Below are 24851 nucleotides of genomic sequence, written 5' to 3' on the forward strand. Positions count from 1 at the left end.
CGTGCGTTGGCTTCTGGGTCATTCCTAGCCGTGAACCGCGCTGTGTGCCCGGAGGCGTGCGCGTCTGAACCCCGAGCGCAGGCGGGTTCTTTTCTCCCGAGTAAAGATGCACAGAGACAGCGAGCGACTGGGCAGCCGAGGGGCCGCTGTCCCAGTGTCACCCGGTGGCCCCCGGTCCCTGGGGGGGTGGGAGCCCCGGTCACGGCCTCTGGCTGGCCGCTGGCTTCGGACGCCGTTGGGGTGACTGCTGGGATTCCGTCCCCGATCCCCAGGAGCCTGGGGATTCTTTGTCCCTTCCTTCAGTCTGGAGCCAGGATGAGCCAGGTGCCCAGTGGGGCACGGGGAAGGGGCGCGTCCGAGCCTGAGAAGGGCTCCCCAGGCCCAGGGTCACCGGGAGGCAGGAGGGAGGGCCGGGGGCTCCGGGCGTCCCCCTGCACACATCCCCGGCATTGCCTGAGGCGTGGGCCCGGACGCGGAAAGGAGCTGCGCGTCGTGGAAGGGTCTCCTGTGTCCCCGCCTGGGGCAGGGCCTTGCACACCCCTTGAGCCTCGGTTGCCCTCCTTCGGGGATGGGGGGCGATTCCCACCCACACAGTTGCTGGGCGCGGTCACCGCGTTTGACTTCCCACCTGCGACCAAACCGGGAGCGGCGGTGTCCTGCCTTCTGGGGGGCTGGAGGCTGGGGGACCAGAATGACCCGTGCTCTGTCGTTCGCAGGCTCCCGGGGGTGGGACCCCTGCACCATCCGCTGCTCTCGGCCGTGCCAGACCATCCAGGTGAGTCCAGGTGGCCCCTACCTGGGGCCACACCTCCCAGGGGAGCCTGAGCTTGGTGCTTGGTGGCTTTACTCTGTGGTCGTCATTTCTTTTTCTTTCTTTCTTTCTTCCCTTTTTTTTTTTTTTTTTTTTGGACTCTGGGAATAAATGTCCAAAGGTGATATGTATCAAGGTTTTTTTTTTTTTTTTTTCCTTTCTTTTCCTGGATGCAGCCTCCTCCCCATGTTAAAGCTTGTGGGGAAGCGATTCTTTCCGTGCACGGCTGCGGCTTAATAGCGCGGGTGAACGTTGGGGCCTCCCTGGAACCCGGCAGGTGCACTGAGCCCTGCTGCCGGCGAAGGCGCGTGGTTACTTCTTACGTCAATGTTCAAAAACACAATTTAAAAATTTTTAAAGATTTTATTTATTTATTCATGAGAGATGCAGAGAGAGAGAGAGGCAGAGACCCAGGCAGAGGGAGAAGCAGGCTCCACGCAGGGAGCCCGATGTAGGACTCGATTCCAGGACCCCAGAGTCACGCCCTGGGCTGAAGGCAGGTGCTCAACTGCTGAGCCCCCCAGGAATCCCCCCCACTTAATTTTTATTTTTTTATTTTTTTATTTTTTATTTTTTATTTTTTTTTTTAAATTTTTTTTTTTTTTAAATTTTTAAAATAAGTCGAAACTATTTAGTGTCCCTTTGTCGTATGTAAGGTAGAGAAAAAAGATCTTGGTGATTGTTGGCATCCTGATTTGAATACGTTAACTTAAAAAAATTAAGTCTGTGGTATCGGATCTGAGGACGTTTTGGGCACGAAACCGTATCATGGGTGTTCCGAGAAGGCCTCTGCCTTCTAAGAGCTGCCCGCGTGTTCCTAACCGAGCTGATACGGTGTCGAGGATTTCTCCCAGCAGAGGGTGCGGGCGGCACGTGTGCTGATTTTGAAGTCAGATGAGGGGCACGTAGCAGTTTGTTAAACTATTTTGTCTGTTTTTGAATTTTTCTAAAATCGGGAGAGAAACGTATAAAAGCGGCACTAAATACGTGGGTCCCCCCGCGGCCTGCGCACCTGCCCTGGTACGTGACACCAGGACCCGAGGAGCCCCTCCCCGTGCCTCCCGGTGCGGCCTCTGCTCCCGCCATCCCCTGCCTGGTGTGACCTGAGCCCCAGGAGCCAGGACGGGCTCCTCCTCCGGGGCCGCCTCGGGGATCTCCCTGTGCTGCTCCCCGCGTGCGCTGCAGGGGCCAGTGGGGCCCACGCGGGACGCTGAGGGCGTTGAGGCCGGTGCCCTGTGACGGGAGAACCCGAGGAGTCGGGCACTCAGGCTCCCGGCGCCCCCGCGTCTGCTCCTGACCGGCCCCCTCCCCTAGGCCCACGGGGCCGAGCCCCACCATGGAGGACGGACGCGAGTTGGACCTCACCTACATCACCGAGCGCATCATCGCGGTGTCCTTCCCCGCCGGCTGCTCGGAGGAGTCCTACCTGCACAATCTGCAGGAGGTGACGCGCATGCTCAGGTCCAAGCACGGGGACAACTACTTGGTGAGTTGGGGGGGGCACTGGACGTGGGGACAGAGCGGGGACGCCAGGCTCAGGGGACACTGAGCATAGAGATGGGGACGCTGGATGTGGGGGCAGAGGGGGGATGCCGGCCGGCCTCGGGGGACTTGCATCCCCCTGGCACAGCCGAGCCTTTCTCTCCTGCCGACCTGAGCCACGGGGCAGGGGGAGGGCGCCCAGGAGCCCCTGTACCCCGGGGGGCGAGGACGACTTCGTGGGGAACCCCCGTAGGGAGAGATGTGGGCCCGAGGCTCGTGGGTCCCTGGCTGTCCAGGTGTTCCGTGGTGGCAGCCCCCTGAACGGTGACCGTTGCATCAGCTCCAGGTGCCCCCAGTTGCCCCCGCACCTGCCCCCCCACCTGCCCCAGCACCTTCCCCCCACCTTTCCCCCCACCTGCCCCAGCACCTGCCCCCACACCTGCCCCTGCACCTGCCCCCCCACCTGTCCCCCACCTTCCTCCCGCACTGGCCCCCCCACCTGCCCCCACACCTGTCCCCCACCTGTCCCTGCACCTGCCCCCACACCTGCCCTCCCACCTGCCCCCCCACCTTCCCCCGCACCGGCCCCCCCACCTGCCCCAGCCCCCCCACCTTCCCCTGCACCGGCCCCCTCACCTGCCCCAGCACCTTCCTCCTGCACCGGCCCCCCCACCTGCCCCAGCCCCTCCACCTGCCCCCACACCTGTCCCCCACCTACCCCCCCACCTGCCCCCCCACCTGCCCCCGCACCTGTCCCCCACCTGTCCCCGCACCTGCCCCCCACCTGCCCCCGCACCTGCCCCCACACCTGCCCCCGCACCTGCCCCCACCTGCCCCCCCACCTGCCCCGCACCTGCCCCCACCTTCCCCCACACCTGCTCCCGCACCTGTCCCCCACCTGTCCCCGCACCTGCCCCCACACCTGCCCTCCCACCTGCCCCCCACCTGCCCCCCCACCTGCCCACGCACCTGCCCCCCACCTGCCCCACACGTGCCCCCCCACCTGCCCTGCACCTGCCCCCCCACCTGCCCCCACCTTCCCCCACACCTGCCCCCGCACCTGCCCCCGCACCTGCCCCCACACCTGCCCCCGCACCTGCCCCCACCTGCCCCCCCACCTGCCCCGCACCTGCCCCCACCTTCCCCCACACCTGCCCCCGCACCTGTCCCCCACCTGTCCCTGCACCTGCCCCCACACCTGCCCTCCCACCTGCCCCCCACCTGCCCCCGCACCTGTCCCCCCACCTGCCCCCCCACCTGCCCACGCACCTGCCCCCCACCTGCCCCACACCTGCCCCTCCACCTGCCCTGCACCTGCCCCCCCACCTGCCCCCACCTTCCCCCACACCTGCCCCCGCACCTGTCCCCGCACCTGCCCCCACCTGCCCCACCTGCCCCCGCACCTGCCCCGCACCTGCCCCCACCTTCCCCCACACCTGCCCCCGCACCTGCCCCCACCTGCCCCCACACCTGCCCCCGCATCTGCCTCTCTCCTTCTCCCTACCTACTCCCCCACCTGCCCCCGCACCTGCCCCCGCACCTGTCCAAGCCACTGACCTTTGCCTGAGGACAAGGTCGCGGTTGCCGCCCTCGGGGCCCTGGAAGCTGCGCGGAGAGCCGACTGTCTCCTTTCCCCGGCGTGCGGCCGCGCAGCGCACCGGCTCCTGATGCCCCAGCACCTGCGCAGTCCGACACTGGTCCTTGGGGTGGCCTGAGGGTAGGTGAGGCAGGGAGGCGCCTCCTGGGCCATGTGCTCTGCGGAGCCGTCCCCGTCCTGAGGCCTGGCCCGGGGGCCCACGCGCTCCTGGTGCCGGCACCTGTGCCCCCACCTCCATCCACCCGAGGGCCCTGGGCTCTGGGCGGCAGGGAACCAGGGTCCGGGGTATTCTTCCCTCCACCCCGGTAGGGCCAGAGCCCACCCCCGCCCCCGCACACCTTCGAGGGCAGGGGTCTCTGCCTTGCATTGGGACAAGGACCCCAGGACGGCTTTGTAGGGTCTGAAGGAAGGAAGGCCCCTGGGCGTGCCTCGTAGAGTTAGGAACCCCGGGGTGGGCTCGTCTCTCTCCCGTCTACACCTGCGTCCTCTGGCGGGTGAACGCAGCTGGCACAGCTCCTGCACCCACGGGCTGCTGACCGAGGCCGCCCAGTGTGCCCGTCTTATCGGGCCAGAGGGTGTGGGGCTCAGAGGAAGGTGGCCGCGTTCCCCCGACAGGACCCGGCCCTTCATGAAGGCCCTCGCTGCCCCCCGTGCCCCCCGAGTGAGCCCGGCCTCCCGGGGCGGCCCCCCTGCAGGTGCATCCGCCGCCCTTACGTGTTCGTTCTCTGCTGGTTTTTCGTTCTGTGACGGTCACATTTCCACACATGGTTGAATCTTTCCCGTCCCTCGGTCCCTCGAAGGCAGATGGCAGGTGACGCGTGAACAGCAGCCCTTTCCCCCTTGACCTCCGAGGACGCTGGCGTGTCTGATGGCCTTTTGTTCCCCCTTCCCAGGTACTGAACCTTTCCGAAAAGAGATACGACCTCACGAAGCTGAACCCAAAGGTACCACCTGGGTCCCTTATGTTGGGTTTCATCAAACGTCCCCGATGCTTATCTGCTCCTGCAAAAACAGCTCAAGTCTCTGCGGGACGTGACCTCATAAGGGGTATCAGGGACTGGGCTTAACTGTGGGTTTTTTTTTTTTAAAGACTTTATTGTTTTTAAGGATTTTATTTATTCATAAGAGACACAGAGAGAGAGAGTGGCAGGGACACAGGCAGAGGGAGGAGCAGGCTCCATGCAGGGAGCCTGATGCAGGACTTGATTCCAGGACCCGGGGGTCACGCCCTGGGCCGAAGGCAGATGCTCCACCGCTGAGCCACCCGGGTGCCCCTAAAGATCTTTTATTTTTAAGCAATCTGTGCACCTGTCGCGGGGCTCGAACTCAGAACCCGGATATCAAGAGTCGTACACTCTGCTGAGCCAGCAAGGCGCCCCTGTGGGTCATTTTTAAATCAATTTCTTTAGTTTGGAATAATTAAAGATTCATGGGAAGTCGTAAAAACGCACAGGGACATCCCTGGGCCCCGACTTCAGGGGCAGCACCTCGCAGCACCCGTGGTTGAGTGCCGAGGTTGGCGCCATCCGCGGGCGGACCGTGTTCCGTGCCCCCCGGCTTGCGTGCGCCCCCGCGGCCGTCCACGGCTGCTCCCGTGTGGGTCCGTGTCCCCACCAAGCCCCGAGCGTCTCCACTCCTGGCATCCTCCGCCTGCTGCCCGTCACGGCCTCCTAACTAAGCACGCATTGATCTTTTCGGTCGTAAAGGTTTAGGGGAGAGCTTGAACGCCGCACCACGTGGTCCTACGTCACCGTATCCTTTTTCCCATCACTTTGCACTATTTCTGCCACTTCTATGGAAGAGCGAGCGCCGCTCCCCTCCGCCTTCAGGGACGGACGGTAGAGCAGGCAGCGTCGGGCTCGCCGGGCGTCCCGCGGGGGCGGTTGGCTTGCCGGGTGGCCGGGCTCCGCGTCCCACGTCCCGTGTCCCGCAGGAGGCCCCCGGGTCTCCCTGGCGGCCGAGAGCGTGGCCGCAGTCCCTGGCAGCCTCAGACGAGGAGGCGGAGGCGTGCTCCTTCCTGGCCCTCGGGGGTTCCGGAGACGGGGAGCCGTGGCCGCGGGGCGCCCCCGAGCCTGCCTCTCGTTGCAGATCCTGGACGTGGGCTGGCCGGAGCTCCACGCGCCGCCCCTGGACCAGGTGTGCACCATCTGCAAGGCGCAGGAGTCCTGGCTCAACAGCGACCCGCAGCACGTGGTGGTCATCCACTGCAGGGTGAGTGTGGGACGGCCTCCCCTCGGCGTCCGGTCCGGCGGCGTCTGCCGTCACGTTCCCATACTTGTCCCCCCCGCCCCCCCCCGCCGGAGTCCGGCCCCAGAGCATGCAGGCCTGGGGTCCCCGAGCGCGGAGCTGGACACGTGGACGCTCACAAAAGGCGTCGACAGTAGCGAACCATTTTATTTTTATGTGGTTTTATTTATTTATTTTTTCGCTGTTTTTTTTTTTTAAATATTTTTTTTTTCTAAAGATTTATTTATTTATTTATTCAGAGAGAGCGAAAGAGAGGCAGAGACACAGGCAGAGAGAGAAGCAGGCTCCATGCAGGGACCCCGACGTGGGACTCGATCCCGGGTCTCCAGGATCACACCCCGGGCTGCAGGCGGCGCTAAACCGCTGCGCCACCGGGGCTGCCCTTTTTTTTAAAATATTTTATTTATTCACAAGAGACTCAGAGAGAGAGAGAGAGGCAGAGACACAAGCAGAGGGAAAAGCAGGCTCCACGCAGGGAGCCCGATGCGGAACTCGAACCCAAGACCCCGGGGTTATGCTCTGGGCTGAAGGCTGATGCTCGACCGCTGAGCCCCCCAGGGGCCCCTCTTTATGTGGTTTTATGTTTCGGGCTCTGGGGGCCGCGGGCTGTTGCCAGGACTTGGGCGTCTCTCGGGATGCGGCTCCAGGGCAGGCCCGGCCGCGCTTCCATCAGACGTGCTCAGTGACGTGGGGTCGTCGCGTGTCGCGGAACGGGGTCCCTTCGGGTCCTCTCGAGCTGCCCGGACACAGAACGGCTCTCAGGTCTCAGGCTGCAGGACACGGGGTGGGGAGCAGGGGCTCTCCCGCTGTTGATCGGGGCTGGTGACGTGTTCCGGGAGGCGGCCGTCCGCGGCCCTGAGTGCGGGTGGCCCGTGGCAGCCAAGCGCCCCCGTGCAGCACGTCCTGAGGGTTGTGCCGGCCCTCGGTCCTGGCTGGCCGCCCGCCTGTGGCCATGCTGAGCTCTGCAGGCTGGGGCCACGGTCCCCGTGTGGAGCGGGCAGCCGTGTGACGCCCCCAGCCGTGTGCACGGCCCCCAGACCCGGCACCCAGGTCCCGTCCCTCGCGGTGAAGTCATGCAGCAGCCTCCTCCTCTGCACGCTGGTGGCCGCGGGGGGACCTGGGCAGGGGCCCGGCCCCCCGTGTGGGCCTGCCCTCGGCGTGCCCCCGATGCCCCGGTGGCGTGGGCTCCTGCGGGGGCTCCCAGCATGCACGCTGCTGCCGTCCACGTGTGCTGCCCCCAGATCCGGTGAATAGCGCCGCGTCCACGCCGCAGAAGTCCAGGGAAACTGAGTCCCCTTCTGTGTCCTGCAGGGCGGCAAGGGACGCATCGGCGTGGTCATATCCTCCTACATGCACTTCACCAACGTGTCGGCCAGGTAGGCAGGGGCCCGCGCTGCGGTGGGCATGGGGGCCTGGGCCGTGGCGGGCATGGGGGGTCTGGGGCGGCTTGGTGGGGCCCCACGCGCATCCCTGCAGCTGGGTGCTCACGGGTGCTCATAGCCGCCGGGTTGGGGAGCCTGGGCCTCCGGGAAGCGCTGCACAAAGAGCTGTTTTCTGCCCGGATCCTCCCCGGAGACCCGGGTGGCGAGCTGTGCCCTCTCCTTTACCAACCGCAAGGCAGAGGCTCAGGCTCGCTTGTGGTCCTGACTCATGAGCGGGAGGCCGGGTCCCCCCTGGTCCCCAGGAGGCCAGAGGGTGGCCTGAGACTCGCCAGCAGGGGCCGGGGGTGCCGGGGAGGTCAGCGGGAACCTGCTGGCTCTGGGGCAGCAGGCAGTGCCCCCGGACGCAGCGCCCCCCAGACACGTGGTGCCCCCCAGACACGTGGTGCCCCCAGATGCGTTGCCCCCCAGACCCCTGGTGCCCCGAGCACGCATCTCACTCACGCTGAAATCCAGTCCAAAACTGCCGTTTTCCGTGGGTTTGCTCTTTCCCGTCAGTGGCCGCTCTGTGGGGCGTGGGCTGCGCCTCCCGGGGGCACAGGTGCCCGCTCACAGCAGCGGTGGCCCCGCGCTGTCCACACTAGGGAGTGGACTGACTTTCCGAGCATTCGCTCGGGACCCAAAGTGCGGAGCCCGTGTCTGCCCAGGAGGGATCCCAGGCCCTCGTGCACCCCAGGTGCCCCTCGGGGACAGCGTCTGTGTGTGTGCCAGGCCCTGCAGCTCCCGCTCCCTCCTCCTCCGTGGCTCGCGGGGCTTGTAGAGCTGCAGGTAGGCATCGGGTGGTTGGGCGGCAGGGGTGCCTGTGGCAGAGACCTGGGGGCTGCACGGGCATCCCCAAGGGCTCCGGGGCCGCCTGCCTCGCCGGTGCCACCGTCCGACCCCTCCAGCTGGAGGTGCGGACCCCCTGCGCGTCCCCAGCTGGCCCCGGGGGGCACCCACTCCTGGGTGCCGCTAGCCGGCCGCGCCCCACACTGCATGATCCAGAGCCTCCGCTGCTGCCTGCCGTCTTGGGGCCGCTGTGGCCGTGGGACGGGTCAGGGTGCCGCCCCGCACGGTGTTCAGAGCCACAGACCCAGCCTCCAAGGTGGCCTGGACGTGCTCCTGGGCCGGGGTGCAGGGGGAGGCGGGGGGGGGTGTGCGCGGCTGCTGCAGGGATGTGGCTGGTCGGATGCTGGTCGCTCGCTGGCTCGGGGGTCGGGGGCCACAGCGCCTGTCCCCGCCCCCTGCCCCCTTGGCGTGCACGGGGTAATGCTGTGCCCCTCCCCCCCACAGTGCCGACCAGGCCCTCGACAGATTTGCGATGAAGAAGTTCTACGACGATAAAGTCTCGGACTTAATGCAGCCTTCCCAGAAACGGTACGTCTGCGTCCCCAACCGGAGCGAGCTGCCAGTGGGATTCGTCTCGGAGCGTGGGGACCAAAGGGCCACCCCCCTGCCCCGCTGAGAGCACAGGGGAGGGCTGGGGCCGAGGGTGACACAGAGCCAAGTGCGTCCTGTCCTGGCCGCCTGGTCCCGCGGCGCCGGGGGTGTGGCTGACGGAGGGCCGCCGTCCGGGACGCAGGCTCGGGCGTGATTCCCGCTGGGAAAGGGGTCCCGGGAGCCGCAGGGCACCTCGTCCGTCTGTCCCGGAGCCTCCTGCAGCTGCGCTGACAGCCTGGGGCCTGAGTCGGGGCGTCAACCCCACAGGGAAGACGGGAAGACGGGAAGACGGCACCTGCGGGAAAACGGCGCTTCCTTAGAGTCCTGGTCACGGGGCCCTTGGTCCCTGGGCCGTCCAGCGCCCCTTCTCCCTGAGCAGGTTCCGAGGCGGGGAAGTGGGGCCGCGGCCTGGGCGGGGTGTGACCTGAACGTGGGCGACCCCACCTGAGGCTCTGCACAGGACTGCTTCCCCCTCCCTGCCTCCCCCCTCCCTCCTCCTCCCCCTCCTCCTCCCTCCTCCCCCCTCCTCCTCCTCCTCCCCCTCTTCCTTCTCCCCCTCCCTTTCCTCTTCCTCCCTCTCTCCTCCCCCTCCTCCCCTCCCTCCTCCTCCCTCCTCTCCCCCTCCTTCTCCCTCCTCTCCCTCCTCTTTTTCCTTCCCCCTCCTCTCCCGCTCCTCCCCTCCCTCCTCCTCCCCTCCTCTTCTCCCCCTCCCTCCTCCCCCTCCTCCTCCCTCCTCCTCCTCTCCCTTCTCCCCCTCCCTTTCCTCTTCCTCCCTCTCTCTCCTCCCCCTCCTCCCCTCCCTCCTCCCTCCTCCTCCCTCCCTCCTCCCTCCCTCCTCCCTCCCTCCCCTCCTCCCCCTCCTTCCTCCTCCTCCCTCCTCCCCCTCCTCCTCCCTCCTCCTCCTCTCCCTTCTCCCCCTCCCTTTCCTCTTCCTCCCTCTCTCTCCTCCCCCTCCTCCCCTCCCTCCTCCCTCCTCCTCCCTCCCTCCTCCCTCCCTTCTCCCCTCCCTCCTCCTTTCCTCCCTCCTCCCTCCCTCCCCCTCCTCCCTCCTCCTCTTTGTCCCCTTCCTCTTCCTCCCCTCCCTCCTCCTCTTCCTCCCCTCCATCTTCCTCCTTTTGCCCATCCAGCAACCCTTGCCTCTCGCAACCACCCATCTGTTGTCTGCATCTGTGAGCTCTTGAGCCCGTTTTGTTTGTCCCTTTGTCTTGTTTCTTGGATTCCAGCTGTAAGTGAGGTCACGTGATCTCTTTCTGCGTCCGACTTACCTTACTGTGCCTATCACCTTCGAGGCCTGTCGGCGTTGTGGTTGGCAAGATTTCCTCCTTTCTTGCGGCTGATTACATCCTGTGCTGTCCACACACCTCCGTCCCCCACCGTGGGGGGGCAGTCGGGTGCCTCCGTGGCTCCGCTCAGCGCTGCGTGAACACGGGGGCAGTGTCTTTTCAAGCAAGTGTTTTTGTTTGCCCAGGTGGATGCCCTCGAGGGGAGCTACTGGAGCACGTCGTATTTCTATTTTTAACATTTTGAGGACCCTCCCCACTGTTTTCTAGAGCGGCTGCCCCAGTGTGTGCGTTCCCACCAACGGTGCACCCGGGGCCCAAGCCCTCCTCATCCTCACCAGCACCTGTTCTTTCCTGTGTTAATTGTAGCCATCGTGACAGGTGTGAGGTGGCATCTCACTGTGGCTTTGATTTGCATTTCCCTGATGACCAGTGACGTTGAGCATCTTTTCAAGTGTCCGTTGGCCGTCTGCACCTCTGCTTTTGAAAAATGTCCATTCGGATCTTCTACTTTTTAAAGATTTACTTCTTTTGTTAAAAATATTTTATTTATTGATTCATGAGAGACACAGAGAGAGGCAGAGACACAGGCAGAGGGAGAAGCAGGCTCCATGCACCGGGAGCCCGATGTGGGACTCGATCCCGGGACCCGGGGTCACGCCCTGAGCCAAAGGCAGACGCTCAACCGCCGAGCCCCCCGGGGCATCTCAATATTGATTCATTTATTCAGGAGGGACAGAGGGAGAGGGAGAGGATCCCAAGCAGACTCCCCACGGAGCCTGGAGCCCAGTGCTGGGCTCGATCCTGTGACCCTGAGATCACGACCAGAGGTCAAAGCAAGAGTCAGATGCTTAACCAAACGAGCCACCCAGGCGCCCGAACTTCATACAGATTTTAAGGTTTTCTTTCTATTTCTCTAAAAATGCCCCTGGAATTTTGATAGGGATTGCGCTGAACCTGCAGATTGCTTTTAACAGTATTCATTCTTCCCATCCGTGAGGATGGAACGTTTTCCCATGTATTTGTGTCTTCTTTTAAGTTTCCCATCAATATCTGATAGTTTTCAGTGTATATGTTTTTTCACCTTCTTGATCAGATGAAGTCCTAAGTAAAAACAAAACAAAAACAAAAAAATAAAAAATGTATTTCTAGGTATTTCACTCTTTTTTGTGCTATCATGAATGAGCTGTTTCTTCATTTTGTTCTTTCTTTTTTGGATAGTGGACTATTATCATATAGAAATGCAACAGACTAACGCCTGCTAATCTTATATCCTGCGACTTTACTGGTTTTATTTATTCTCATAATTTTTGAGGGAAGTTTTGAGGGTTTTCTGTGTATGATATCATGTCATTTGCAAACTGCGACAGTTTTGAATCTTTCTGATTTGGATGCCTTGCATTTCTCTTTCTTGTCTGATTGCTATGGCTGAGATTTCAACGCTGTTGAAAGAAAAGTAGCAGGAGTGGGCATCCTCGTCTTGTCCCTGATCTTGGGGGAAAGCTTGCAGCTTTTCACCATTGAGGCCGGTGCGTTAGCTGTGGGTTTGTCATGCACGGCCTTTATGACGTGGAGGGGGGCGCTCCCTTTATACCCACTCCAGCCGTGACTTTTTATCTTAGGCGGATGTTGTATCTTGTCCAGTATTTTTTCCTGTGTCTGTTGCGACCATCACACGATATTTACTCTTCTTATCCACTCAAAACGCTCAGCGCCCACCGGCAAAGAATGTCCGCCTTATTTTCTTCCTTTTGATCTTATGACTTACTATAATTTTTTATTTTATTTTTATTTTTTTTTAAAGATTTTATTTATTTATTCATGAGAGACACAGTGAGAGAGGCAGAGACACAGGCAGAGGGAGAAGCAGGTTCCATGCAAGGAGCCTGATGTCAGACTCGATCCCAGGACCCCAGGATCAGGCCCTGGGCTGCAGGCGGTGCCAAACTGCCGTGCCCCCGGGCTGCCCTACCATATAGCTTTTTAACATCAGTGCCGGAGTGTGGAACAGAGAAACATTTTCTCACCCTAGGCAAGCCCGCGGCTTTTGTGCTCCCTTCCTGACCGGGTGCACCAGACACTGTAGCGTTTACGACGTGTGACCGTGGTGCGGGTTCTGTTCCGCCCCCGGTGGCGAATCTCCCTGTCCCTGCAGATGGGAGAAATGGTACCCACCCCGCTCCTGCGACGGGAGATGCCCCCAAACCATCACCGGGTAGCTAGATGACTGAGTGAGAGCACACCACGCGTCCGGAGGCACCCTGAGGTTGGAGGAGCCCAGGATGGCTGCATTCATGTTGCAGACGCTGTGATGGGGGCCCCCCCCTGTGGTCCCGGCCACCCCAAGGGGTCGCTCTGCAGGCTCTGCAGCCCGTGCCGTGACTCCCGTGGGGAGAATGAATTAATCACCTTGCTGGGGGGTTGTGGCCTGGGAGGCTCGGGGTCTCAACCACGAGCCGTCTCCAAGCCTTCACTTAATTAATCCCGGGCTGATGAGCTTGGGAGGCCCCATTTGACAGGAGCTGAATTCTCTGCTAGTTTCTTCCTTTCTCTTAAAAGCCACAGAACGTTCTCGGGGAAGCCCTGGGGCTGCTGATGGTCGTGAAGTTCGTTTTGCTTGGATCATTTAGGACACTTTCCCTCAGCCTTAGCTCACCATCGGCACCGTGGGCGGGCCGCGTTGATGGTCAGAGCTTCTGGCCCCCGTGTCCTCTGCTCTTTGCTTTCTTTCCGGGAGGGAGTCCAGACAGCAGCACAGTAGTCTCGGCCCCGTCGGGGAGGGGCGCGGGGCACAGTGGTCCTCCCTGTGCCTGACCCTGCCGGACGGGCTCTGGGCCTGCAGAAGCCGGGGATCCTGGGTCTGTCTTCTAGCCGGACACTTCCCAGCAGAGCTTCATTGGGCTTCTGACATGTCTGTCGTCCTGGCGTGACGTCTCGTGTGTCTGAACGAGCACTTGCCCCTGGGGCCAGGCTGGTACGGGGGGCGCAGGTGCACAGCCTCCCCTTCGGGGATGTGCCTGCCGCCGCCCACGGGTTTTCTGGCACTCGGAGCCAGGGTGGGCCTCCTGCACGTCCTCCTGCCACAGCCCCGGACAGGAGCGCTGGGGACCACTTAGTAGCCAGCAAGCTTGGGCCCCACGGACAGGACAAGGCATCTCCCCGCCGCCCGTGGGGCCCCCGCGAGCACCGTGGAGGTGACAGTGGGGGGCCTTAGGGAAAGATGTGCCCTTACGGTGGCTCCCTCTGCTGACCCACGTGGCGTGGCCATGCTAGCTCGATACACGCACGTTTCCAGGGAGACGTGAGCTTGCATCAAGTGCAGATCACGTGACTGGGGAGATTCGAGGAACCCCCCATTGTGCATTTCTGCTTTTGGCAACTGGTTGCCAGGAACACGTTGGGCCCTGCAGATTTCAAGCCTCTTTGGCACGGCAGTGATGACGCATGGGCCCCCTGCCCGCCCGACCACGCGTTTTTCCGAGTCACAGAAAACATCACCGGGAGTTGTTCCCTCAGAGGAAAGGTTTGATGGCGGGAAGCCGTGGAGCCACGGAGCCGGGCTCCTGGGCAGTGCGCTGGGTGCCCGCGTGCTCCTTCCCCGCGTGCCGCCCTCCTCACCCCGCAGGCCAGCCCGTGTTTGAAGGCGACACCCGTGCTCCCCGGGGCGCCCTGGATGAGCTCCGTGTGCCAACCTCTCGTTTTCGTTTGTCCTGAAGAATCGGGGCGTAGAGAGGAGAGACGGGGTTTGTACCTCCTTAATGACCTTTCTGGTCACAGGCTTGCAGATCATAAGCCTCAAGGTGGCCCGCGTGTGCTGGCGCCAGGCCCCCGACCTCGGGCAGCACGGAGTGCAGCTGGGTCCTCTCGTGGGGGGATGTGAGGGCCGCTGGCCCGCCGCCTTCGGGGCTGGGGGGCTTCCGGAGCCTCTCTTCACTTTCCCATCGCCACCCACGGGTGCAGGACCCTGACAGCCCATGGCCTGACCCTGCGCGGCGCTGGGTGGGGGCGGGGGCCACCTGCAGGGTGGGTGCAGGGCCAGCAGGGAGCGGGGGCTGCGTCGTGGGCGCCGGGGCTGCGCCCTGCAGGGTCTCCCAGCTGCGGGCATCCTGGGCCCCAGGACTGGCGGGCCCTGGTGTCGGCGCGCGGGGGGCCCGGCGTGGGGTCAGAGCCGCTGTGCCTTGGCAGGTACGTGCAGTTTCTCAGCGGGCTCCTGTCGGGGACGGTGAAAATGAACGCCTCGCCCCTCTTCCTGCATTTTGTCATCCTGCACGGCACCCCCAACTTCGACGCGGGCGGAGGTGAGTGTCTGCAGGCTTGCTGGCCTGTCCCGGATCCCGGGCCTGACGGGCCTGACGGGCCTGCGCTCCCTCCCGGGGGTGCCCAGGGGCCCAGGGAGGAGCCCGGCGTGCCCCCGTCTGCGGCCTGGCCCTGTGCTGCCCCCCAGGGTGTGGACACAGCGCGGGGCGCCCGTCTCGGGCTGCTGGGGCGTCGCCTGCGCATGCGGCTGTGCGTCTTACGCACGGCTCTGTCTTTCAGCGTGCCGGCCCTTTCTGAAGCTCTACCAAGCCATGCAGCCCGTGTACACGTCGGGGATCTAGTAAGTGTGCTGCCACCCTGGGGCGTGGGCCTCGGGAGCCGCCTGTCCCGCGGGGAGGGGGGAGGCATCCAGCGGGCGCCAGGTGCACGGCTGGCTCCGGAACGGGGTGCGGACGCGGAGGCCGGGGGGCGCGCAGGGCCGTGCACGGGGTCCCTGGCATTTGCCGCCCTCTCCTGCGTGGTTTTCAACCACTTGCAGACACATGCCCTCAGACTGTACAAGTTCCTGGGCTTTTTTTTTGCTTGGCTTTTCTCGGACGGGTGCGTAAGCGTCTTGCAGACGCCTGTAGAGCGCGAGTAGGGAGGTCAGAGCCAGCCAGCGGCTGCCGCCTGCGTGGACCTCGAGGACGCGGGTCCCCGAGCCCAGCCGGGAATCTCGCGTCCCCTCTGAGTTTGACTCGTGAGGTCGCTTTGCTGAAAACGTGTGCTTCCCGCTGGGTCACGAGGTCGCCTCACCGTCTGCCTTCTTGTTTGTCCTAAAGCAACATTGGCCCTGAAACCCAGAGCAGGATCCCCATTGCCATCGAGCCTGCCCAGCTGCTGAAGGGGGACATCATGGTGAGTGCTTGCCGGCCCGCGCCCCTCGGCCCCGAGGCATCTGCTTACTGTGACCAGGAGGCCAGAGCCAACGGACGCGGCTCAAAGGGCAAGGCCTGCTCGGCCCCTGCGCCCCCGAGGGTCCCCGCTCGCCCCCGTGATGTGTGAGCTCGCGTGTCCTCCGCGTGACATCCCGCCGGCATATCGCGGCGTGGCGGGCGACCTCCGAGGTGGTGATTGCACCCTCAGGGCCTGCTGGTCGGGGAGGAGATGAGATGAGCCGTTAGGTCCTTGCCTTTGCTCCGTCTTGAATGTAGAGGACGTCAAACGTGTGAACCGATTGCAGCAGAAGGTGGCGTCTGAGAAACCTTGAGGTCCCTGCGCCTTCCTCCCGGTGCTGCCCCCAGGCTGCGTGGGGACCTGTGACGGGGGCAGGCGGCTCTTCCGAGGTGCTCGGGCTTTCTCCTTTGTGCTCCCTAAACGTTAGGATTGCAAAGCGCTTCCTCAGTGGCTGGGCCATCCTGAGTTCCCGCGAAAGCCGGGTCAGCGGGGTCATCGCCACACCCCTCGCCCCCCAGGACCTCGAGAGGAAGGGGCTGGCGTCCTCAGGCCACGGGTGCCAGGGCTCAGGTGTGTGGTGCACGTGTGCCTCCCTGGCCCGTGGGCTCAGCCACTGCGCTGCGCTGCCTCCGAGGACAAGGGGTCCCTCCTAGGATGCTCTGCGGAGCGGCTCCCAGCCTCCTCCGGGGGGTCAGGAGACCCCGAGGGAGAAGGGGAGGCTGTGTCGGCATCTCCCAGTGCTCGATGATCAGCCCACATGCTGAGCAGTTATTGAGCGCCTGCTGTTTACTCACAGCCTCCGGGGCTGCACGGGGCTGTGCCTCTGTCTCCCCTTGGCCCCGGGCAGCTTGAAGAGAGGCCAGGAGAGGCTAGCGGGGCTGCCGTTGGGCGTGGCCCTGGGTCCTGCAGCCCCGCACCTGGCACGGCGGATGTCGCCGGGGCGGGGGGCTCCCTGTGGTTGGCGGCCAGGCCCCCTTATGACGACCCCAGGGAGGTGGCCAGGGCCCCGAGGCTTGAGGGTCGCCTCCCACCCAGACTGTGGGCTGGTGGGTGCAGGTCCCCGGAGGCAGGGAGGTGGCCGGTGCACTCGGGCCCTCCTCCCCGCCTCACCCCTCCCTCGCCCACCCCTCCCGCCCTCCTTCCTTCCGTACCAGGAGTGCATTTACGCACTTGCCCTGTTTCGAGCTTTCTGGGTCTCAGTGTGGGCCCCCAGCACAGGAAGGAAGGGAGGGACAGGGTGACATCTTCGTCCGGGAGGAGCTGGTGGGGGCAGCGACCTTCTGTGGGAGAGGGACCGGGCTGGGCCCTGCCGGGTGGGGCAGGCAGGTGCGAGGCCCTCCTAGGGGTGCAGGCAGGGGCTGGGGGCGCCAGTGGCTCGGTGGGTGGGCTCGGACGTCCTGGAGGCCGAAGCCCGAGGACCAGGCAGGGAGGCCTGCGGGGTGCTTGTGGGAAGGCTGGGGCTGTGGGCAGGGAGGGTGGGCCGACCCCAGGGCGCGGGACCTGTCCTGGTTCGTCCCATCCGTGCTTCCCGTCGAGGCCTGGGGCGCGGGTTGTAGGAACGGGGTGGGGGTGCAGGGGTCCGGGGCTGTGCTGCAACAGGGTCGCCTCCGGTTGGCCTTCCGGAGCCCTCTGGGCCCTCCCTCCCCGCCCCACCACCCGGGAGGTCCCTCTGTCTCTGCGGAGGCTTCTCCTCCCTCGGTGGCCAGCCTGAGGTCCCCTTCCCGGCCCCTCGTGTGGCCAGCCGAGTGCTCACCCCCGTCCTCTTCCCCGCTCCCCTGCGGCTCCCAGCTGCCCCTTGCTCTTCCAGCTGCCAGTGTCGACCTGCTGGGTCCTGGGACCCTCCCCCTGGCTCCCCCAGACGCCGAGGGCGAACCCGCTACGTGCCCCCCACGGCCGCAGTCGTGCCGACCTTGAACCCGGATGCATCCCGACCCCCCGGTGCGTGTGCCGCCCGCGTGTGCAGCATGAGGCCGTGGCGGTCCCACGTCCTCCCACGGGAGAGTGGCCTGGGGGTTTCCCGCCCCCTTGATCGCGTGTCCCCCGAGAGGCAGTGCCGTCTCATTCTGCAGGCGACCCGATGCCCTGTCCTCCGGGTCCTCCCTGGCAGGTGCCGCGTGTCCGTGCCGCCTCCATTTGGCTGCTCCTGCGATTGGCGCCCCTGTGGCTTCTCCTGCGAATGCCAGGCCTCGGTGCAGGGCCGGTCACTGTGCTTGTCGGGGGGCGGGTGGCCACGGTGCCCGGCGCGCTCCCACCATCCCCACCAGCAAGCTGGCCGGCGGGGTGTCCGCTGCAGCCGCCCTGTGGGCCTGCTCCCGGGGCTGCCAGTCTCCTGGGCGTGCGGGGACAGCAGCGATCGAGGCGGACGCCACCCTGCACGGGGCTCAGGCGTCCCGCGGCTGCGGGTCTCGGGGGTCATGCACCCTGCGGGCACCCCGTCTGCAGGTTGGTTTCCAGTAGCGAAGCCGGCAGACGGTCCCCAGCCGCACCCCCCGCCCTCCAGGGCTGTGCCCTTGTTTGATGGACGCTTCCTGTGTTTGTGACTTGCTTTTGTACGCTCTGCACTTCCTGAGCGCCCCCTTATCAGCTGGGAGGACGCCGTGGGATGCAGCCAGCAAGGGGCGACGGTTCCTGGCGCAGGCCACACGCCAGTTGCCCCAGGGACTGGCGCAGGCCGCACGCCAGTCGCCCCAGGGGTGCAGTTCATGATCTGGCTCGAGACACCCGGAAGGAGCGGAGGCATCTTGCGTTAGTTTCCCTGATAGCTTTTGTTTATTTTTTCTTAATGATTTATTTTAGAGAGAGAAAGAGAGAGAGAGAGAGCGCGTGCACGAGCAGCGGGAGGGGCAGAGGGAGAGGGAAGCAGGTGCCCCGCTGAGCAGGGAGCCCAATGCAGGACTTGATCCCAGGACCCTGGGCTCATGGCCTGAGCAGAAACCAAGAGTCAGATGCTGAACGGACTGAGCCCCCGGGCACGCCCCCAGCTGCCTTAAGAAGCTCCACAGAGCAGAGGGGCTACTCGGCACACACCCGTCCCCTCCCGGGAGCTGGACGCCCCAGGTCCATGCTGGTCCCCTGAGGCCTCTCCCAGGCTCAGACTCCGTATCCTGCCCACCTCCTCCCACATCGTCACACGAGGCCAGCTCCTTGCACGTGTCTGCATCCTGATCCGTCTACTTACAAGCCCACCGGCCAGAGGGGAGCAGGGCTCAGCGGGGGGGGGGGGGGGGGGGGGGGGGGAAGAGCAGAGCTCAGCGGGAGGGGAGCAGGGCCCAGCGGAGGGGGGAACAGGGCCTAGGGGGAGGGGAGCAGGGCCCAGCGGCGGGGGGCCGCCGGGGGAGCAGGGCCTAGGGGGAGGGGAGCAGGGCCCAGTGGGGGGGAGCAGGGCTGAGTGGGGGGGGGAGCAGGGCTCAGCGGGAGGGGAGCAGGACCTCTGTCCCTCAATCACTTCTTGGTCAGAATCCCGCCTCCTGACACAGGCGTGTGCAGGCCCCAGGCTGAGGCCGCAGCACCTGAGGTCGGGGGGACGTGCTCCAGCGTGCAGCTCCTGTGTCAGCCGCAGACCTGTCCCAGCCAGGGGAGCTGCAAACTCGCGTCCCCTGGGCATAGGAGCCTCGGGTGCTGCTGGGTCACCGGGGGTGCCTGACCCCTGGGGCGATGTGCCTGCGGGACAGGAAAGGGGAGCCACAGGCAGTCCTGCCCCCGGCAGTCAGTTCCTGGCGGGTGCCTGGAGGGCGGGCTGGGGTCCCGGCGGAGGGCGGAGAGGCCCCGGCTGCGCTGTGGGCGTTGGTGAGACCGAGCCGGGTGTCTGTCCTAATCCGTGGGGTGCACCCTGTGCCGCAGCTCCAAACCCCAGGGCCTCAGGATCCCCCAAAACCCGCTCGGGGGGGCATCACGGGAGGAAGACGCCGCAGAAGGTTCCCCGACGTCGGCGGGGCGTCCCCTAGTGGTGCGGGCGGGGTCCAGTGCTGCGCAGGTGGCCCTGGGTCCCGCGTCCGGGGGGGGGGGGTGGCGAGGAGCCCCATGTCCGTCCCCAGGAGGGCCCCGCTCCGTCAGCCCGCGGCGTGGGGAGCAGGGCTGGGCCTCGCCTCCTAGAGGCACAGGTGCTCGCGTTTCTCCCCGAGAGTTTGGCTGCAGTCGGGAAGAATCCCGAGAGCTGACCGGCTTTTGCAGGTTTAGCCCCGGAGCCACGGACGGTCCCGCCTGGTGTCTCCGGGGTCGGCAGAGCCCAGCTCTGTGCTCTGGACGCAGGAGGGCTGCTGGCGCGCTGGCTCCCCGCTGGGCCGCCCTCCTCCTCCTCCTCCTCCTCCTCCTCCTCCTCCTCGGCATCCCCCCTCCTAGATCTTGCTACGTGTGCACCGGGACGTGAGACCCGCCAGCCGAGCACCAGGCCCCGCTGCAGGGATCGGGCTGCGTGGGCTCCCGCGGGCCGGGCACCTCTGGGGCTCGCGGGGCTCTGGGGCGGTGCTGCTCCTGACCTGCCACCTTGGCCCCCTCACCCTCTGGCTCCCAGGTCCGCCTTCCCCAGAGGCGGGGCCTCACGCGGGGTCCTAGGGGGAGGCCCGAGCCCTGCTGAGCGCAGCCAGGCCCTTGCGTCAGCTTGCTCCGGAATTTGCGTGGGTGCGGACGCAGCAGGCGCTGGCCGGGCCCAGGGCCAGGACGGGCTTGCAGACACTTTCCCGCCGGGGTGCCGGGTCTTGTGGCCTCTGCGGAGCCAACCCGCGGCCACTTGTCTTGTGGGACCTCGTCACTGCGACCCAGCCTCCCGGGGAGCCTCGGCGAGCTCACAGCACCACGGGCCTCCTGCCGCCCCCTGCGGGCCCGGCTCCTCGGGCATCGTGACCCTGTCGTGACCCTGTCGTGACCCTGTCGTGACCCTGTCGTGATCTGCGCTCTCTGGACCTGGTCCTTGTTCTGTTCCACGGCTCTGGTGCACGCGGGTGCACCTTTCCTCCGCAGCGGGTACCTCGCTGACCTTGCCGTGGGTTTGGGCAGGAATTCCAGTCGCTCGAAATCGCGGTTGGCGCGGACGCTGGCTGGTGTGGGTGTTGGGACTTCAGGGGCCGGCTGGCGACGATTTCGGTCCGAGGACGCACATTCCTCGCGGCCCCCGGGGCCCCAGCGGCGGGGAGGGGGCGGCTCTCCTTTCTGATGGGGGGTGTTGAGCTTCAGCAGGGAGTTGGGGACGGTGTCGGGGGAGGACAGGGTGGCAGGGAGCGGGGGACACCTGCGGGCTGAGCTCCGAGCTGGGAGCGCGCTTCCAGGCTGCGTCCTCTGCCTTAGACCCCGCGGGCCCAGGTCTGTTCTCCCGTGATGGAGAGGATGGGGCTCGGGGGGCTGTTACCCTGCACCAGGGCTCGGGGACCGGCTGCAGCCCGCACCCCACGGGCATGTGAGCACCAGCTGTGCCCACGGCATGTGCTGCCCCCGTGCCCAGTGCTCAGCGTACACCCGGCACCAGCGCCCCCTGCCCAGAGCCTCCGGCTTCTGGCGGCGCAGCAGGTGGTCGGCGCCTCTGATGGGATCCCCTGAACCGAGCCACGAGGTCACACCGCGGCACCCCGAGCGCCTTCCCTGCCTGGGCCAGAGCGCGCCCCGGGAGGTGTGAGGTGTGCGTCCCACCGCGTGCCCTGCTGGCGCTTGGGGCCCGGCCTGTGGCGGCCGGATGTCCTCGCGCATGGCAGCCGCTGTTCCTCGCTTTCACCCACGGTCCGGGCTGCGGCCACCTGAAGGTCTTGCGGTCGGAGGCAGGGGATGGACTCGTCCTGGAGACATGCTGACGCCAGAGGGGCGACGGGGAGGTTAGAGACCGCGGTCGCATCACGGTGACGAGGTGCTGCCGGTACTTTATATCCCCAAGGGGGCATCTGGTCGGGGCCGTTGCCGATGACTCTTTGCACCAGGTGGGGCCACCGACGCCGTGCAGGTCTGCTGGGCTGGGTGGGCGGGTTTAGGCTCTGCACGGGGCGCCGTGCCCCGGTGGGCTCCTGGGGCGGGAGCTGCTGGGCAGGGGCTGCTGCCCGGACCTCCCGGAGGAGGCTCCTGTGCTCTTCTGCATCTCCAGGAGAATCGGGTGCGCGTGCATGAGCCGGGCGGCAGGTGCCACCCCACCTGTGGGGAGAGAAGCTCGGGTGAGGCGGCCAGGGCCGTGTGGGGAGGCTCGGGGTGCCAGCCAGCGTGCTGGCCAGGATCCGCGGAGCCCCCAGGAGAGCGCGCATCTGCACCGGCCGGTGCCGTAGGTCACTTCTCCACTCCGAGCCCTGTCCCGTCAACAACCTGCAGTCTTGGGGACACCCGGGGAGGCTCAGGGGCTGAGCATCCGCCTTTGGCCCAGGGCGTGACCCCGGGGTCCCAGGATCGAGTCCCCATTGGGCTCCCTGCATGGAGCCTGCGTCTCTCTCTGGGTCCCTGGGGGGGGGGTTGGCCCGGCCTGGGGGTGCCAGGTGGGGTGAGCTGTCCCTCAGGAGCCAGCTGCAGGATGAGCCTGTCAATGGGGCGGGGGGAAGGCCCCCAGAGAGAGAGCTGCGGCCGGGGGCTGGTCTGCCCAGCACCCTCACTGCCCTGAGGTCACCCGGGGTCCCTGGCACCCACGCTGGGCAGGGCTGCTCCCTCCTGGGTCTGACCCTGGGGGCTGGGCTGCCCCCTTAGGTTGGAGCCTTTGTCCTGCTGCCACAAAGTTAGGTTCCCCTCGGCATTTAGGACACTTTGGGATCCTCCTGCCCAGGTCACCATCACGTTCCAGGTGCAGGGGCCTGTCCTGGAGAGATGGGGGTGCCAGGATCCCTGCGGGGTCCCCTCTGTGGTCTGGGTGGCTGGGCGCCCTGCCGAGCGGTCAGTCTGCGGGGTGGGGGGGTGCGTGCAGCTGAGGCTGGCAAGGTGGGGAGGCGCGTGCAAATGTTGTGGAAGGGATCCCAGGGGTCAGCCCTGGGCTGGGACCCCCGAGACGTCAGAGACCCCAGCATCCGCAGCAGGGGACTGGGGCTGTGGGTCCGCCGCTGCACAAGCCGGCTGCACTCACCCCCCTTCTCCCAGATCCCCGCTGGCCGGTGCCGATGCCCCGGGCAGCCACGTTCACACCGGCCAGCCCGGCGTGTGGGTCAACACCAGACCCTCCCCGGACGCTCGCTTTGTAGTCTCTCCTTTATTTATCAGGCTGTTTCCTCGTTTCCTCGTGTAGATGGCACAGAGGTAAACAACCCTGGCTCTGCCCAGGGGGGCACATTTCCTGGGGCTCCCAGGGCTTTATTTCTCCCTCGCGGGCTTCTGGCCGTGGGCCCCCGGGGACCCTGGAAAGGAGCCCTCGCTGTGCTGTGCCTCGCTGTGCTGGGCCCTCCCCATGGCCCCGGCGCCCATTCACCCCTTTGGGCAGGGAGGGCACCCACGTAAAGGTGGGAAGTGACCCTCGGGGTCCCTGATGCTGTGCAGAAGGGGTGCTTCCATCCTGCACATCAGCACATCACCCCAGAGCCTGGGCTATTCCCAGGGGCCCAGTGCACCCCAACCTTCAGGCCTGGGTTCAGATCTCCCCGCTGGTGACTCTGCAGGTGGGTCTCAGTGAGCATCCAGGACATGGGGCAGTCTGGCTCGGGGCTTTAAATGCCCAGTCCCCTCCCTCTGGGTTTCTCCCTTTCTGCCCCCAGGTCCTCCTTGCTCTTTAGGTTCTAGCAAGCACAGAAGCACTTAGCGTAGCACAGACGGTAACGGCCCGCCACTTCTCCCGCGAGAACAGAAAGGTTTTAAGTTGAAACAGAAAATTCCGACAAAAGAAGAGTCAGCTCCACGGGGAGTTATTAGAAGGATGGGACTAGGGGGCATGATGCTGAGGGAACAAGTATGTGGGTCGGAGAAGGACAATCATCACATGGTCTCCCTCATATGGGGAATGTGAGAAGTAGTGAAAGGGATCATAGGGGAAAGGAGGAGAACTGAGTGGGGAAAATCAGAGAAGGAGACAAACCACGAGCGACCCCTAACTCTGGGAAACACAAAGGGTTGTGGAAGAGGAGGTGGGCAAGCGGATGGGGTGACTGGGTGACGGGCACCGAGGGGGGCACTGGACGGGATGAGCCCTGGGTGTTAGACTGTATGTTGGTAAATTGAATTTAAATTTAAATAAATACTAGAAGCCAGGAAGACGGGGTCGCGGGGCCGTCCTGCAGACCCCGTCCAAGCAGGCTCACGTGTTGGTCTGAAGACCGAGGTGGTGGCCTTTCCGAGCTCGGGTCCCGGCGGGGGCACCAAAGCAGTGGGGACATTGCAGCAGGTGGCAGAGTTGGGGCCCCGTGGAGAGTGCCCGCCCCTCCTGCTCAGGATTGGCCCCGGCCCTCCCCTCTGCACACCAGGTGAAGTGCTATCACAAGAAGTACCGCTCGGCCACCCGCGATGTCATCTTCCGCCTGCAGTTTCACACGGGCGCCGTCCAGGGCTACGGCCTCGTGTTCGGGAAGGAGGATCTGGACAACGCGAGCCAAGGTGAGGCCCGCCAGCGGCTGAGGCGTGGGGGCGGCTGGCAGCGGGTCCTGGTTGCTCTCTGGCCCCGTTCTCCCCACGCCCCGACGGGCAACCTGCTCACAGCTCGGGGCGGGCCTCACGGAACACGGAGCCGTGGTCCAGAGAACATTCCGGAGGAGCACGCTGGGACGTCCGCACCGTTGGGGTTTGGGCACCGTCCGGGCTGGGGCGGAAACGCACCCCTGGCCCCTGCTTTCTTGCCCCACCTCTCTGACCTTGTCCACGACCTTCCTTTCTCAGATGACAGGTTTCCTGATAACGGCAAGATTGAGTTGCTTTTCTCCGCCACTCCCGAGAAGATTCAAGGTAGGTGGGGTGCTGGGGCGGGGCGCCCGCCCGAGGGGACGTGGGTCCCACGGGGTCTCCGTACGGTCTCCCACCTCTGCACAGCGGGAGATTGCCGTCACAATTGTTCCAAGAACAGGCTGTTTTTCAGAGGATATGGGGTGGCTTGCAGACTGCGGGGCCCGGGGATCAGTAAGACCCCACAAATGGCCCGACTTCTGCCCGAGGAAGGGCCCGGAACCTCAGTCCCTGACAGTCTGTCCCTCAGGCCAGGAGATCCTGGTAAATGTCTGCTTGTCCCCAAAAAATCGAATGTTTTGGAAGAGGATTAAAAGTCCGTCGTCGGGTGCAAATATTTATGTGCAAAGCAGATTCTCCTTTCTTCTAAAAATACACGGAAGGAGAAATCTGCCCCTTCGTCGTCAAGGCGAACGGTTCTTTCTTACAGAGAGAACCGAACACGTGAACGTTTTAATTCCCTTGATTGCTGGGAAAAGTAGCCGCCTTCCTTCTGAGGTCGCTGCCCTAGCTCACGGTTAAGTGTAGGGCTCGTGAGGTCAGAACCCCATCCGCTTGCCCAGAACGTGGGC

At 64.9% G+C, this 24851-nt stretch overlaps 1 protein-coding gene across 21 annotated transcripts in view; it reads left to right on the forward strand.

Moving 5' to 3' along the window:
- TNS3 (tensin 3) overlaps window positions 1-24851 on the forward strand; it is a 157133-nt gene that overhangs the window by 67068 nt on the left and 65214 nt on the right. For all 21 annotated transcript variants that reach the window (XM_072762768.1, XM_025988004.2, XM_072762775.1 and 18 more), the window contains 11 exons: window positions 717-775; window positions 2126-2297; window positions 4784-4834; window positions 5979-6101; window positions 7449-7513; window positions 8849-8932; window positions 14461-14573; window positions 14812-14872; window positions 15354-15429; window positions 23808-23937; window positions 24217-24282. In XM_072762768.1, coding sequence (XP_072618869.1) covers window positions 717-775; window positions 2126-2297; window positions 4784-4834; window positions 5979-6101; window positions 7449-7513; window positions 8849-8932; window positions 14461-14573; window positions 14812-14872; window positions 15354-15429; window positions 23808-23937; window positions 24217-24282 — 1000 coding nt within the window. The remainder of the gene's footprint in view (window positions 1-716; window positions 776-2125; window positions 2298-4783; window positions 4835-5978; window positions 6102-7448; window positions 7514-8848; window positions 8933-14460; window positions 14574-14811; window positions 14873-15353; window positions 15430-23807; window positions 23938-24216; window positions 24283-24851) is intronic.

Source organism: Vulpes vulpes, chromosome 7 (assembly GCF_048418805.1).
Source record: "Vulpes vulpes isolate BD-2025 chromosome 7, VulVul3, whole genome shotgun sequence".
Taxonomy (NCBI): Eukaryota; Metazoa; Chordata; class Mammalia; order Carnivora; family Canidae; genus Vulpes; species Vulpes vulpes.